General features: G+C 48.1%; 2 protein-coding genes and 1 long non-coding RNA gene across 5 annotated transcripts in view; 2 read left to right on the forward strand and 1 right to left on the reverse strand.

Moving 5' to 3' along the window:
- The window catches only part of LOC311421650 (carboxyl-terminal PDZ ligand of neuronal nitric oxide synthase protein-like), a 31476-nt gene extending 27981 nt beyond the window's left edge, over positions 1-3495 (reverse strand). The window contains exons 1-2 of one of the 3 annotated variants that reach the window (XM_084493793.1): positions 3168-3300; positions 342-2378 (exon numbers count right to left, since the gene is read on the reverse strand). Coding sequence is in view for 1 of the 3 variants with exons in the window: in XM_084493791.1 (XP_084349917.1) it covers positions 3168-3272 (105 nt within the window). In the remaining 2 variants the exon portion in view is untranslated. Of the gene's footprint in view, positions 1-341; positions 2861-3167 lie in introns of all 3 variants that reach the window. The other 2 variants (XM_084493792.1, XM_084493791.1) reach the window with 2 other exon arrangements.
- Positions 3496-3630: 135 nt separating this feature from the next.
- On the forward strand, positions 3631-8561 carry LOC311421651. The gene is made up of 4 exons (XR_014684942.1): positions 3631-3724; positions 3988-4103; positions 4273-4379; positions 7476-8561. It is a non-coding gene; the product is annotated as an uncharacterized lncRNA (long non-coding RNA).
- A 2915-nt stretch (positions 8562-11476) lies between these two features.
- TTLL11 (tubulin tyrosine ligase like 11) overlaps positions 11477-16303 on the forward strand; it is a 59134-nt gene continuing 54307 nt past the window's right edge. Inside the window, exon 1 of the mRNA XM_084493809.1 lies at positions 11477-11793. Within this exon, the coding sequence (XP_084349935.1) occupies positions 11488-11793 (306 nt within the window). The 5' untranslated portion in view covers positions 11477-11487. The remainder of the gene's footprint in view (positions 11794-16303) is intronic.

Raw genomic sequence — 16303 nt, forward strand, 5'->3', positions numbered from 1 at the left:
GTTCATGAAGCAATGCACAAGTTAATGGTGTAGGCATCTTCAGAACAAACAGCATCTCTCATCAAGTCAGTCCCTGCATAGTTAGATACTCTTAATCCAGGGCATGGTAGGGATGTGCGTTGTGGATAGTGTTCTCGAAGGCAGGGAGATGTTAACTCCTAACTTTGGGTGTGAGTCTGACCGGATTCAGGTTCTGGCTGTGCCTTTGCCCGTGCTTTGCACAGCAACATCTGCATGACTCAAATCACAGTCCCGTGGGTCTGAAAATGGGATCATCCACCCTTTGTTGTTCCTCTCCACATCTTTTAAAGGACTCGGAGCTAAAAGCACATGAGGGTTACCAGGATGTGCGGTAACCAGCCCTGCTGGAACGGGCTCACAGGTCTGGGCTAGCTTCTCAGTCGGGACCATCTTCCCCCTGGACACTGCTGCTGCTTGGCTGGACGTGTTCACCTGTCTGCAGTCCCATAAACACGCTCCAAGCTGTGTCCTGTACCAGCTGCTCCTAACTAAGCTTACGGGAGCTGCAATCCCAACCAAGCTGCTGGGTGAGCCCACACCGATGCCACAGCAGCTTCCCGTGGCACCCAGGATTTGTGCCTGAGCATCGAGTCCTAGCAGGGCAGCAGCACCCCTTGCTCTGGGGCTGAAAGGTGAGGCAGGGGGTGGCTGCCAGGCCCCCAACCTACAGCTCTCTGCGAGCTGGCAGCCTGTTCTCTCGTGCTGTGCTGAGGAGAGGCTTCACTTGTCCAGGGCGTGCTGGAGAGGGCAGGGAGATGCTGCCTGAGCACGAGGGTGAGTGGTGCGGGGAGAAGTGTCCGCGTCCGACAGCAGGGGCTTGAGCAAGGAGCTTGGCACTGGCGTTTTCCCAGGGGGGTCTGTCAGGACAGAGGGCAGGTGACAAAGCTTAGTCCCCATCTTGAGCGCTTGGTTCATGAGTCGTGTTTGGCTCCAAGTTGTTGTTTTTTTTTGGAGTTTGTTCCCCTGTGACAGGGGGAGGAAAAAGGAGGCACCTAGTCAGGAGAACCCTGCAAACACTTAATGTGATAACAGCTATGAACAGAGACCAAATAGTTCCTTGAGAGCAGCTGCAGAGCTGTCACTGTTACTGACACAGTTCAGTGCTAATTTCTCTGCTATAACACTTGCAGCTTGCAAGGGGTTTTATCCTGAAAACTTTTGCATAATGGAGCTTTTCAGAGATGAGTTCTCCTGGCTCGGTATTTACTGGTCTTTTATCTGCCTTGAAATAAATACCGCAAGCAATCTGAAAGGTCATCTGTTCTTTCTGATGTTTCTGTAAATGCCTTTGCAAAATGGCATTTTTGAGAGCAGCAACTTCAGGCGTGTCCTTTGGTAAACCGCAGGAGAGCCAAACCACTCCAGACAGAGAGCTGGAGGGCAGCAGGGAAGGGAGAGAGGAGCCAGGATTTCCCTCTGCCCTCACTGCAAGGGCATGTCAGTGTCTCTCAAGGGCTGTGCCTGTTTGTTTGCAAGCATCTTGTTCTCTGAGGTGGCCGCCAGTGTGGTCATGGCTACTCCCAATGGGCTTTTGTCTGTGCAGAGCTGCACAGGAACAGGCCACTCTGCCAAAGGTGAATTCCCAGGTGGGGCAGGAAGAGAACTGGTGACAGCAGAGCCACGCGAGATCCTCCCAAACTCCCTGCTTTGGAAGAGCTGAGGTGCCTGTGCTCCTGTGCACGCAGCCACCTTTCCACATGCAGCTCCCGTTTCTGACCTTGTGACATTTGTCCCCGAAGATTACAGGGCAAGCAATACGGTTTGGTATGCGGAGATTAGAGACTGAGTGGCCAGGGAGATCGCCTGGTGTAAGACACCTGGCTGCTTGCTGCAGCCTTGTCACGCTGAGCTGCAGCTGAGTGGTGTGCCCACAGTCAGTGTCCTCACTGGGAGAGGCAGGCGAGAACAGAACGGAGCCAGCACGTTACTAAGGTAATGCACACCCCATCTCAGACCCACACGCCTTTCAGCAGCCACCCGCTCTCTGAATAGCTCTGGGTGCCTAAAGCTGTCGCTCTTACGAAGCCCATTGCACTCAGTTAAAGGTACAGCCTGTTCACATCTTTTAAAAACACGGATTTTTGTTCTCGGCACAGTTTGTGGTGTAGCAACTGTTAATTTAAAAAAAGAAACAAAGATTAATTGTTTTTCTTCCCCAAGGAAGAGAGGTTTTTAAATTGTGATCAACTGTCTGTTCAGATTCATCCTCACATCCCATTTACATCTTGCAGCTCTTCTAGCAGGAAAACCAGACCGCACAAAATCCACGTTCCAAAGCTTTATTTGAATACATTCCCCTTCTTTCCAGCTCAGGAGACAGCAGGCGTGAATTCCATTTCTAATCTGTGCTAGGCCACCTGCAAAGAGGGGAAGAAAGCCCCAGAGTTGCTCCAGCAAAACGCAGTTCCTCTTGCCAGGCGAATTACAAACCCATTCCCTGCGCTGCCCACAGAATGCCAATTCCCCTGAGTTGCTCACTCGGCGGTGGTGCAGTGCCAGACCATCTTTCATGATCAGCATGAAGTTTCTGACGATATCCCTATTTCCTTGATACCCCACGACTGCGTGCGTTTAAACGGAGCCCTCCCACGTCTAGCTGCTCAAGCAGGGGTCAGCTCAGGTGGGACGAGGAAGGGGGTGAGGGACGAGGTGTTCCCCAGCAGCAGGTAGCAGCCTGCAGCTCTCTGAGGGATCGGGAGCTGTCACCTCGTTGTGGCAGGAGCAGGACCCTGCACAGCGAGGGGACAGAGCCAGGATGTGTGCAGCCAGCGCCTGCCCCTCTCAGGGGGGGTCCTCAGCACGTAAATGAAGCACAGGAGGCTCGTAAGCACCAAAACAGCTTAAAAAAAATGGGAGAAATAAAAGAACCTGTTTGTGATTTTAAGCAGAAAGCTTCCATAGTTCATCAGCATCTTCCCTCAGGCCCAGCACCCAGCTGGGGGCACCTCAGGGATGCTCCGGGGGGTGGGGGGAGCACGGCGAGACCCCTGCCTCGACCCCCCCCCCCCCCGGGGCTGCTCGGTAACGGGGCCCAGCACCACGGGGGGGGGGGGGGACCCCGGGGAGCCTCCGGGTGTCCCTTGGGTGTCCCTTGGGGTGGGGAGGGGGCTCCGGCAGGGGGGGAGCGGTGCCGAGCCGCGGCTCACCTTGGCCTGGAAGTGGATGCCGTGCTGGAAGGCCTCCTCGTTGTGCAGCGGGACGCGGGAGTCGCAGCCATCGTCCACCAGGTTGTACCGGTTCTTCACCGGCATCGCGGCGGCGGCGGGGAGGGCGGTGAGGGCGCCTCAGGCCGCGGCGGGAGGAGGAGGAGGAGGAGAAGGGGGGGACATGGCGGGGGGGGGGGGCGCCCGGCGCCGCGGAGCCCCGCGGCTGGAGGAGGATGAGGAGGAGGAGGATGAGGAGGTGGTGGCGGCGCCCCCCGGCTGCGCGGCGGCTCCGGGCGGCGGCCGGGGCATGAGGAGGGGAAGGAGGGGAAGGAGGGGAAGGAGGCGGCGGTGGAGGAGCCCCGAGCCCGGCCGCGTTTTGAATGAGCGTCCGCGGGCACCCAGCGGGGCCCCGGCCCCCGCCGCGGCGCCATTGGCCCGAAGTTGCCTCATGTGATGCGGGGGGCGGCGGCCGCCGGCACCGGACCCGGCCCGGGGTGGTTGGGGGGTGTGGGGGGCCCGCCCCGGCCGTAGCCGCTGTGGAGGCGCCCCCCGAGAGGGTACGGGGCGAGCCCCGGGCGGCTCGGGGAAGGGGAGGCCGCAAGGAGCCGCTTGGGGTTTGGAGGTTTTGTCGGGGTGGGTTTGTGCCCCCCGGGGGGGGCTGCCCCGCGCCCCCTGTGCCTAAAAGCCCCGCAGGTCCCCACACTGCGGTCCCCAGGTGCTGGGAGCTGTGCTGCGAGACCGAGGGTTAAGGATGCAGGCCCGTCCTGGTTGAATTGTTTGCCTTTTTTTTTCTTTTTTTTCTTTTTTTTTTTTTTGACAGTTTAAGTCACGCTGTATAATTTCGGCAGCACCTGCTGCACGCCCTTCGTTGGAAATTCTGAAAAAGACTTTGTGCAGAACGAGCTGGGCTCTCGCAGCAACTTCTGTGCGCAAACAGTAGGCTACAACAATTACACACATCCCATTTTAACGTGACGTAGCTTCGTTAGCAATTAACACGTGCCCTCTGCTCGAAGCCTGCATGGTTGATGCCCACTGACCGACTCAATACACTGCTGGGATTTGGGGCTTTTGCTGTGCTCTTAGGCTTCTCTTTCCTTCCCAGCTTTGTCTCGTGGTGCAGCTCTGCCAGCACGCAGGAGAGCCCCACGGATGCCACCCTGGGATGCCCGACGTGCCTGAGCAGCTGGTTCTCAGCAGGCATCAGCACAGGTACGGATGGGTGCGGAGCCGAGCACGGCTTGGTGGCAGGACCCAGGACTTGGCTTCCAGCTGTTAGTACAGCCGCACTCTGTCATTTACAGGAACGATCAGAAATGTCAACTGCGTAGAACCCAAGGGGATGGGGCTTATATTTGCTCCGTCTGATTTCATTTGGCTTCCTCAGAATTAATTTCTGAGCAACCAGTTATAACTTTCATACAAATATCCACCCAGCTGGATGCTTGGGCATTGTCGGACACCACCTTTTGTGTGGCTTTAACGTTAGCAGGAGAGAAAATTTTGGCCACAGGCAGACAGTGCACTATTCCCTGTCTCCAGCTCATGAGAGTAATCATCTTGAGTTTCTTGGCATCTCTGGAGACTTGTAAGTCAGAAGGGAGATGGACAGGAGCCAAAAATCCAGAAACTTACAATTAAGAGAGCGAGAAAAAGTCCAAGAAATTAATGTTGGTTCATTGACTCTGAGCCTACATGTTCCAGTACTTTGTGGTATTAGCAGCTCATTCTGGCACTGTGGACGTAGTGCTGGGATGAGTTCTGTGGTCAGCGTCTGTGCTGTTTTTCTGTTTCCAGACAGGCTTTTTTTTTTTTTTTTTTTTTTTTTAATTTCAAAGTTTCAATGTTACATTTCCTTTCTTTTTAATATCCACACACACTCTTTCATTCAGCATAACTCAAAATCAGCCTAGATACACATCTCACTTGCAGAGTCATTGGTTTAGCTATCTGTTGATTTTGCCTACTTAGAATCTTCCATGGCACTTATCTTGTAGAAATACTGATATAAAAAAATATCTGTTGACCAGAATGAAAAACCTAGATTTTGTGTGGAAATGGCCTTGGAGTAATGGAGCAAAGTGCAGTCCTTGGTTCTCCTAAGCCCTAAGAGTAGGAGATGCCACTCAGTCATCTGGGCACAGCCTGTGCTTGTGCTTCCTTTGATGCTAACGCCAGTGAAGCTCACCCAGTAAGAGAAGAAAGCCTAACACAGGCACTGCTAGCGAGTCTCTACATTGATTCTGCAATACTGCATTTTAACTGAGGCATGCACGAACCTGTCACGGTACTGAGCAGCTGAAAGCTCCTCCTCATTTCCCTCCCATTGACACAAGAGCGTTCCCATGTGAGTGGGAGCATGTGGACTTTGCTTGGGAGAGTCAAATCTTTTAATCTGGTAGACAGGATGAAATAACAAGAATGGGCTTTTTATTTCAGTTCTGATGCTCTCCAGTATCCTGCAGATTATAAAATCCTTTGGGTAGGGGGACGGAAACATTTCACAGGAATCCTGGGAAAAAATAAGGCAATTGTGATTTAATAAAGCTTGCAGTGCCAGACTGTTATATCACAATTGAATGGAGTTGTTTAATATTCCGTGTTCATTAACTTCCATGAACTCTTCATAGGGCTTAGCTCTTCTAAGGTTAATGGTTTGGATCTGTGTTTGAGATTTGAGTCTGAAGGCTGCTGAACTTACAAAGCCATTAGTTTTCTGTTTCTTTGTTGGGCAAAGAAAATTCTCTGACTCCACTGCAGGTAAGAAAAGCTGTCTATCCTTCTGGATAATAAAACTGGGCAAATATGTGGAATTAAACTGTTACACCATATATCATCACAGATTTAGTATAAACAAATCCTTACAAGCATTACCCTTTCTTGACGTGAGCGGTTAGCCAAACGTCATAGTGGGTGTTTGCATCAGATGGAGGTACTGAGCTAGCTATTCCTTTGATGTGCAAAGCACACTTAGAAAGTCCCATTTCTCTGAACACGGTGGGAGTTAGGCACCTAAGACAGCTTCTTGGCTCAGAGCTTCAAGTGTTCTTGCGGAGAGCAGGTTTGTATCAGCTTTCTTTTTCAGGCACAGCTACCAAGGTTTCTTTCCTTCTCTTTCTCTTACACATGCACGTTTCAATCTTTGCATCGACATTCACTCCAAATGGAAATCTCTCTTCGTTTATAGTTTCCTAATTTGAAGGGACCTTGAATGAGATGTAAATCAGGTAGTGGGTATTTATAGCGTGTCCTTTAACTGTTTCTTCGGTTGATTTGCATGGAAGGTAGCTGTTGCTCCCATCCGATGCTGTCAGGTTTCTTCCAAAACCCACTTCCACAACTCAGATAGGGAAGTTGCAGAGACGCTGCACACTTTCCACAGGAGACTTGGTTTTGATGCCAAGAAATTTTCCTCCCTTCTGCTAACCATTTTAAGCACTTATTTCTGCTCTGCAGAACTGCAAAGATTTTAAATGATAAATAAGATGTGGCATAGCAAGAACAACCACACCAACATCCAGTAACAGCCGATAAAACCTCCTTTATGGGAAATCACATCCATATCATGCTCCTAAGATCTGAGAGATCTCTACAAGTTTGCTATCTTAGTGGATGTGGTTTTGTCATGTCATTTTTATTAGCATTATTAATACTTGTTCTGCTGCAATTTTTACAGCAAATCTCCAATGTACTTTCATGGTAGCAGACTTTCAGTGTGCCAGTGGACAGCCTTGTGAGATAAAGCAGCTGAATTCACTTGCCAGTCTTCAGCAGATGTGTATTCTCTTGAATACAGAAAAATGCTGCTTACATTTAATAAAGGGACAGAATGAAGCAAAGTATGCCCAATTTATAGTTACTGAGAATCAACAGTTACTGCAGTAAAATTTAATAGATTAAGACCAAACGGACTTATTTCTGTACGTAATGCTAACAACCAGCTTCTGTCCCCTCCTTCTACAGAGCAGGATGAGCTGATGTGGAGGCAAGGGAGGACAGGCTGTTATAGGAACAACATGCTCTGCTAGTGGAAGCAAAAAATGTATGTTGCTTTTGGATTTCTAAAATTTCAGATGTGTTCTACTTCCTTCACAGTCACTTCTTTACTCAAGGGAAGCAAAATTAAACAGCATTACCACACAGCAAGGCTTGTTGGCTTTTCTTGATATCTTAAAACACTGATCAAAAGTTAAGACAGAGACTTAAGGGGAACAGCATGTCGGGAGTTCTCCAAGGCCATGAAATGTTGTCTTACAAAGCTACTGTGAGGTCAGAGGGTTATGTATGTGTTTTTCCCTCTGTTCTCAGAAGCTGCCCTCTCCTCTAGTGGGAAAGAAGATCTGGAAGCAAAGGAAGGTAGAGAACTCTATTCCAAACAATGCAGATGCCCAACCTTCATTTAAATGAATTGGTCTGGACCTTCAGTTTAACATAAACATTGGGAACAAATCAGAATATCTGCTTAACTTTTTTGTATAAGTAAATTATCAAAATAAAGGTGGATGAAATGGTAGAAAAAGGTTATTCAGAACCATATTTTGTCCTGCAGTTACTCCTACATCAGATAACTCTCTGTGATCACTAGGTGATAAAGTAAAATCTTTGTTTAACCAGTTAAGCCTGGAAGCAGCAACCACATCCTATAAATGGTGCTGTGTGGTGAAATATGGAGGCAAGGTACTGTTAGCTGAAATTGTGTGATGTTACTCTCTGCCGTATCAAGGATTTGAAGAAAACAAGGAAAATATCACAAGCAAAATCTTTCAGTGAGTCTCTGAGGGTGCCATATGATGTGAACTCAAAAGTGACATGTGGAACAGGCTACCCCAGTGTCGTTCTTTCAGTCCTCCTCAGTCAGCGTCATGTGTTCTCTGCAAGTACAGGGTCTGCTTCGTTAGATGATTATAGCAGATTTGTGTCTCTCAAGAAGAAACAGAAGCTTAAGGTCTTCACGGTTCAGCTTTGTAGCATAGCCAGGAAATCTGCCCATTAGAATTGCAAGCCTCTTTCATGCATGGCCAGTTCCAAAGTTCGGTGCAGCAGGACTCGGGAATGAAAAATGTCATCTATAATTATGCATATTTTCATCATCTTCTGTCATGCAAATCCCCCGTCCCCAAATATGCAGCAAATGTTTTGTTTGCATATGTAGGTCAACCACAAATCTGCAGTGGTCTAACATAAATATTGGAAGCATAGGTTGATGTAAACAAATTTAAACCCAGTCTGAGAAGCATAATAACAACACTGATGTTTTCCAAGTCTGTTTACTAGATATGTTTTCTTCTGACATTTCATTTTATAAAACATTGCTTTCCTGTTGATTTGCGAAAGTACAATTGTCAGAAGATATTCACCATTATTGCAAAAGGAACTATAAACGTCATAAACGGATGGATAGTTCTCAACGAGTAACTTATTTTTATACAGGAGCTTGAAGAATGTATTCTTTTTCAAAACAGTTAGCCAGAGTATTTCTGCAAGTAATTCTTACTTTGTGACTGGAAGGAGCCCAGTTTTATATGATATTTTAAAAAGATTGTATGTTCGTTTTACACATTATGTGCCACGGTGTTTTACTTCCCTGGGCTGTCTTTTTTAAAAAAGTATAGAAGAAATACATTTATTGTTCTTACAATGCTAGAGAAACACTAGAAATTTTGATCCAGACTCACAACAAAAAAGCTTACTAGAACTCAAATTCACCATTTAAGAAAACCATTGTGACCTATTAAACTCATAAGCTTAGTGTGCGCCCATGTGTGATTCATGAGTTTGGTATGCCACAGGTAGGCAGTATGGTTCATCTCCAGTTTGAGAGGTGCTTGGATCGACATTGTCATGGTGAGAAGCCCATACTGCTCAATTTACTGACTTGGAAAGTGTAATATTCAAAATTAGGCTTTCAGTGAGAATATCCCTGCAAATGAACGAAGAGTCCTCTTGCTGGTAGATCCAGCTTGCAATTTTCAGCAGGATACACTCTCCCTCTGAATTACCTTGCTAGCTCATTACTACTCAACCTATACTTTACTCCCCTACCTTGCAGTACCCGAGTATCACGCACAGTCAGACTTCATGCTGTACACCGCAGACCATCCCTATTTATCTCAACATGAAATGAAGGTTTTATCCATACTACACACTGCAAACCAGGTATCTGATGTATTACAGCTGCTCTGGTAGAGAAAGCACTAGTACCTTATTAGGCTATAAGAAATGTGGATGTGTAATAATTAGATACACAAATATTTTTCCTTTGCAATCATTTAGTTTGGGATTTCCCGTGCTCTGAAGTCTCATAGTGCCTTGACCCATCTTAACTATTTCCCTGGCTTTTCTTCAGCACTGCTGATATTGCTGATGATAAATCTCTAAAATACGCTTTAAAAAGTGTTCATCCAGGGGCCTGGCAGTAAAATCAGAGGCAGCCCGAGTCAGGTCACCTCTTTAAATCACACTCCTGTTGGCAGACACCAACAGTTGCTCCCATCTGGTGGTGGTTGGTGAGACAGCCAGGATGCGCCCTTACACAGTTTTTTGAAACATGCAGAAAAGGCAATCCCCAAAGAGAACATCGTTGCTCAAGTTATAGCCCCGCCGAGCTCCTGTTGGCTCAGTGAAATGCTCCCAACTTTTCAGTTATGAATTGTCACAGCTATAAAAAAATGCACATTTAATAGCAACCAAGAGTGAGCTATGTGATCTCACTTTCCTGGTCACGTCACATTGTAAGACACAATGTTGTAAATAATTAATTAATTAGTGTCTTCGCCTACAAGGGTGAATGGCAGAAGATAGGTGAGGTGCTGAAAAAACGCAGGCACTGTTTGCAGGTGACGGTCTAGTTGGCTGTTGAAATTAGAGAGAATCTGGGTGAACAAACTTTCTTCTTTGTAAACTGCTGATAATTTGTGGAAAAGGGTCCAGATGTCCAGTGACAGGTAGTGACACGCTGTGCCTTGATTTCTGTAAAATACCAGGAAGCATGAGATGAGAGCGAGACATTAATCCAGATGTTTCTAAACCTGGTGTAGCAGGTAGAAGATATGTGCATGTCTCATCCTGGTCCTTGGAGTTCCCGACTAGGGATCTTAATCTTCCTGACGTGACCTTATTATTTTAACTCACAGCTAACGGAAAGTCCCAAATTCTGCTGCATTTATTTAAATTTTGCTTTCATTTAAGTGATTTTTCCCCCCTGACATCCTGTTTCGGTCCTGCCCCTTCTACAGACCGAGAAAACGAGTCTAAGGACAGCAATTTCGCACAATCCAGGTGATTCCCGTCTCTGCCCCCCTCCAGCCCCATTTCAGGGGGCGCAGCGCCACCTCCTGCCCGAGCCGGCCCCAGGCAGCCTCCTCGGCCCGTCCTGCTTTTGGCATTTCCCATCTCTATTTTTGCTGTCCTTTGGGACACCGGGCAGGTCACTCGTGTGACCTCAAATTCATCGCGTCTCATAAATTAATATTGTGGGGGCTTCATATAACCGCACGTAAGATTGTTAGCTATGGACACTATAAGAGACAAATGGTTTTTGTGTTTTCTTGCTGTGCTTTTGATTCCCTCCAGCAGTGTAGGAGCGTGTTTAAGTACAGATACTGCTCTTTAGTGACTCCAGAAGCACAGTGCTCAGCTGAAGTGTAGCACCGAGCGCACCCTGAGTGCAGGAGCCCTGGGAGGTGTTTTGAGTACAAACCCTGCGGATTTGGGGCTGCAGAGCCGTTCCGGCAGCGTGGCCCTGAGCAACAGGCCCAGTGCAGGTCTGCCAGCCGTACACCTCCCAAGCAGCTCCTGCAGGAGGCTTTCAGCACAAACAATTCGGGTAGGCACAGACACTATTTAAGGGCAGATACAGAAACTGTTTAATCACACACTGGCCAGGGCAGCAAGCTGGGTGTTACAGGACTAGGACAAGGGACTGGGGCCGAGGCCCAGAGGCAGCCCACAGCACAAAATCCCTGATTTGTCTCGGTGTGAGGGGATTTGGGCACCGCCTGCCCACACTGACAGGGACACGGATACGGATGTGTCCACCCCCAGCCCCAGGGCTGACAGGGGGCGGCTGAGGGGCTGGGCCGCCCGCTTCCAACATGGCCGCCGCGCCCCGCCCCTTTCCGAAATGGCCTTCCCGGCAAGGGCGGGCGGCCCCCTGCCCGCTCCCAACATGGCCGCGGCGGCGTCGTGACGTCACCGCACCGGCGGCTGGCCCCTCGCGCGCTCCGTCCTCAGCCTCACCCGCCCGGGCGTCGGCGTCGCCATGGCAACGCGCGGGGGCGGGCCGGGGCCCGGGGCCGGGCTGAGGCGGCGGCGGGGAGGGATGGAGGCGGCCGGGACCGGCACCGGCACCGGCACCGGGGCCGCTCCGGGGGGCTGCGCCTCGGCCCGGGAGGCGGTGGAGGCTCCGGGGTCCCCGGCTCTGCCCTCCCGGAGAGAGGAGGTGGAGGAGGAGCGGGAGGCAGCGGGGCCGTGCCGCGGGCGGGCCTCGGGCCGGCGGGGAGCTGAGGCGGGCGGGGGCCGAGGCCGAGGCGGGCGGCGGCCGCCCCGCGTCACGGTGGACAGCTCCAAGGCCAAGACGTCGCTGGAGGCGCTGAAGATCAGCCTGAGGCAGCTGCGCTGGAGGGAGGTGGGCGCCGGGGGGGCTGCGGCCCGGCCCGGAGGGGGAGGGGGGGGTGGAGGCACGGGAAGAGGCGAATTGGGGCAGAATCGGGGGTTTTGAACTCCTCGCGTGAAGCCTGAGGAGGTTTCTGCTGGGTGGTGTAGCGCAGGGGTTAAAGGGTTCTCTGGGGGTGAAGAGCGGCTTTCTGCAGCATCTTTGTAAGTGTTTTTATAGGAACAGATGGCTTCTGGGAGCTTTTCTAAAAAAAAAAAAAAGGTAACTCTTTTTTTAGGTTACTCTTGTACTCTTTTGGAAGAGGGAAGCGAAGTAGAGGGCTGGGATGAAGAAATGTTCCTTTGTGCAGCTCCCTGCTTCTGCCTTTTGTCTCTCCCTCCGTCCCCGGGCTCACCAGATCCCGATGTTTCTTTGCACCTGGTGCCTTGTAAAGGAAACTTGAACAGACCTGGGGTAGCAGTCCTTCTGTGTTATCCCTAACTTCGGAGTTAAAAGCTTCAGGAGCTCCGTCCCGTTCCCTGCTGCTCTCAGTGCAGAGCAGGAGCTGAGCCCCCGAGGAGGAAGCCCCAGGCTGCTGAGGTTCCCTCTTGTCCCCCGCGGGGGTCCGTCAGCAGCTTTGCTCTGCGTTGTGCTGACCGACATCCTTCACATTTAATGTTTCTTTGTTGTTCTTATTTGTCTAAGTTCTTGTGCTCAGAGTTTGTGAGCTCCCCCCCTGGATTTTGCAGGCACGCTGTGCTGTCCTACAGCCTGACTCCTTCCTCCCAAATATCCACACTGCATCATCGGCGTTCTTCCTGCTCCATATTCCCCAACAGCAATTGCTTCTGGCGTCACTTAATCTTTTTCTGTTTGCTGTCTCCCTCAATACCCTTTCTCCTCCATCTGTTTGCATGGTCAATATTTCTCATTTAGTCTGTTGCTTCCCCCTGCAGCCTTTTCTTATTCCTAACAAAGAAATGACCAGGTACGGAACTGTGGGACATCTGCCTGTACCGTGGAGGTGGCTAATAACTCATCCCTCTCAAACAAGTCCCTGCAATATATTTCTGTAGGGTTTTCAGCTTATTATAGTGAAGAGGTCAATATGTATGGATGTGACGTTATCTTTTGTCAAGCAGGTATTTTCTCATGTGTCAGATCAGTTTTCAGATCCCCCCAGGCATACTGAAAGGGGAAGCATTAGCAATATCTCCTCGCCAGTACTAGTTGCATTGTGGAAAACAGGAGGATGAAAATCTAGCACGGGAGCAAGACAAACTATTGATTTCAAGGTAGCAGACCTCAGTAGATGCAGGGAATTGGTAGGCAAGATCTGGTTTAGATTTGAAGAGAAAAGTAAATGACTTTAAGAAGAGAAATTCAGGGAAACATCTTTGGGTCAAGTTGCATAACATTTTGAATGCTTTTCCTCTCAAACACTTAGCAAAATAGCACTGTGGTGTTCAAATAATTGTCGCTGATGTCCAAATAGCCTTGGAAACAGGGTCACTATTACAGCAGGACTGGTGGAGGGACCACACATTGTTTCTTGTACAGTCCATAAAAATAATGTGAAAAAAGTCTTAGAAGTATTAGTGAAACGTGTATATTGAAATAGTGATGGTTTAGGGGCTGGTATTTCACTCTTTTTCACTCTGTGATACTTCTCCAGTTGTTTGCATTTTGGGCTTTGATTTGGTATATTTGGCCCTTCTCTCCCACCACTTCTTACATCCTTTCCCATCGCTGTCATTCTGTTTCTGTTCTGCACGTTTGCTGCTGGCTGTGCTGTCTTGAATGTTCTCTTGGGCAGATGTTACACTAGGTTTTTAAGGTGGACTACGTTTTCCTGATAGCTTTTTCTGTCTGATGGATAGCATTATGTCAGTGTCACACAGGCTTTTGTTTTAAGTCATACATCCTGAAAGTTCCTTTCTGTGGTTCCCTTGCCTTGCCAGAAGGGCTTTGTTTCAGTCACAGGCTGTAGTTGCAGTATGCTCCCTGATTATATGAGTGTTAAATACCACTGTAGGAAAAAAACAAAACCCGAGGAAGACTGCTCTAAGCGTGGCTAATACCGGTGAGCAGTTTATCCACGCACAGGGCGGACCTTTTAAAAAGCATTGCAGAACCTTAATGGGCACGCCAGCGAAGCAATTACTGGTATTGCTAGATTGGACGATCTGATTTAGTGTGTCAGATTCTTTTAAATGAACATGATACGCCAAATGCAATAATGGGCACAAATTGAGCTTGCATCCTGAGTTTATTCATGGCTTAATAAATTATTTTATTTGGCTAGCTTTCAATTACTAGGGAAATGGAAGAAGCAGATGTCTCGGGCATCAACTGTCCCAACATCATGCGTTTCATTTGTCTTGCTGTTCAGGAGCTGCACAGAGGCATAAAACAGTTTGAAATTTTATGCTAGGAGAAGCTGACTAGAAGACGAGTCATTTAACTTGTCATTAAATGTGATGGAACAGACTGATGTGACCCAGGAGACAATTTACATTATTGGCTTCCAATCAAAAGGTAGAAATGACCTGTCAGGCAACTTGGCTGTGATTGATTATTAATTGTGTCAAAGCTGTGAAAACACTTCTCTTCACTTTGTGGCCTCCTGTTTGTCTTTTCTGACAAATGCCCCAGCTCTGAATAAAAAAGACTTTAAATGGGTTCTTTGAAGGCTTGGCGGTTGGTTGTAGGACCGGGCTGAGCAGACAGATGGAGGCAGGGATGGCTTTGGTCATGTTTTTTAGCTCTGTCCCCTGGCAGCAGTGAGCACCCCAAGTCCTTGGGCTGCCTACACCCTGCCTTTGCCATCGGTCAGAAGCTGGGGAGGTGGCAGAAGACCCCTTTTACCCAGCAAGATTAATTCATGTCTGCCAAGCAGTGCAGAGTGAGCAAAATAAACCTGACTTGTTCATTCCTTTCCAAACACTATTCTCATGTGAAAGTATAGTGCAGATGATAAAGAATCCTTTCCAGCATGTCCAGGAGGTGAGTTTGATCCCATTGTTGGATAAATCCAAATAATCTTGATATGTCAAAAGTAGAGAAGTTGCTGGGCTATCTGAATTGCTGATTCTGGGCTGGAATGGCTTCCGCTTTCCAGTCCAGAGGTGCTTCCTCTTCATCTGTTGTGAAATGATTTCTGTGCAGTGTTTGTAAAGTGCTTTGATATCCTCAGCAGATGAAAGGTGTTATATAAATGCAAATTTTGTTCCTTGCATTTCCATTTCATTTAATAAATAAATAAGTTGCTCAGGTTTTAGTGGGAAGGGTAGTATGAGACCTAACACGGAATCTGTATTCTGGATGTACCTGTGGAAAGGTTAAGGCCACTGATTGTCTTTCAGAGCCTAACAGAATTAATTTCCACATGTACAAAACCAGTTTTTGCAGGCTGAATAATAATGGAATAAGTGAAGAATCCCCTAGCTCTGCTTTTTGGGGTATTTCGTCCTTAGGAGTAAGGAAATAGAGAAAAGATGTGTCGCTAAATTAGCATTTGAGATTAATTTTTCAAAGCTATTCGCTGAAACTGAAATTTTAATTAAAGTAGCAAATGAAGGAAATAAAAAAAAAATGAAACTTATAAAGCTTTTGAATGAATTCTGTATCCTGAAAGTGCTGTGGTCAGAAGTATAGCCTGTTCATTTGAAGAAGATGTAACCTAATAACAGGGCAGGCTCCTGTGAATGCGCTCCATGTGGTAATTAACAGCATCTGCAGGGGGTTGCAGATAAAGTTATTTGGGCTTTGGTTTCTTTGAATAAAGGGACTATGTCTAAGAGAACCAGCAGGAAAAATCAGGGTACCTGTTCTATACAAAACCAGCCACTATTATTGTAACAGAGCTTATACATGTCTGATTTTTATTAGTGATTTTTTTTGCTTTAGGTAGTTGGAGCTGCTAATATCTAGGGCATTTGTTTTTACTGCTGGTAGCCTTTTTTAGCTACTACTATTAGAAGCTTGCTATCAGTAATTGCCCATGCTGTTTGAGGGCTCTTCAGGCTAAAAACCACCAAACTTTCTGATAGCAGAAAGCTAGCTCTACAATTTCACCATTTATGATGAAATATTGTGTGAATGGGAAAAGAAGCTCTTAAGTTGCTGGAATACTTAATACGGTTGAAATAATTGCCTTAGTCCTTGCCAGTTGAAAGCTCAACAGACGATTAGTTGAATTGTAAGCTTTTCTTTTAATTCCTTTCAGCTACTAATAGCCTGTAATTAATACCATATGAATACGTATAATCAAATATATAGAGAGAGATAGATAATGCCTTGAATATCCATTTTCAATTTACTGCAGCTTGGACACCAATGTAAGCCTGCTTGCTCAGGAAGTCCGTGGCAGTTGCAGCTTACTCTTACTTTACAACACCATTGCTAACTGGCTATGTCTGTTCCCCGAAATAGGGAGCGGCGATGGCTCCTGCTCGTGCGAGGCTTGGAGCACGCGGGGGTGCCGCACGTGGTGGGGACGAGGCCACCACTGGTGTGGGTGTGACCTGCGAAAAGGGATTTG

This window comes from Aythya ferina (genome assembly GCF_964211825.1).
Source record: "Aythya ferina genome assembly, chromosome: 20".
NCBI lineage: Eukaryota > Metazoa > Chordata > Aves > Anseriformes > Anatidae > Aythya > Aythya ferina.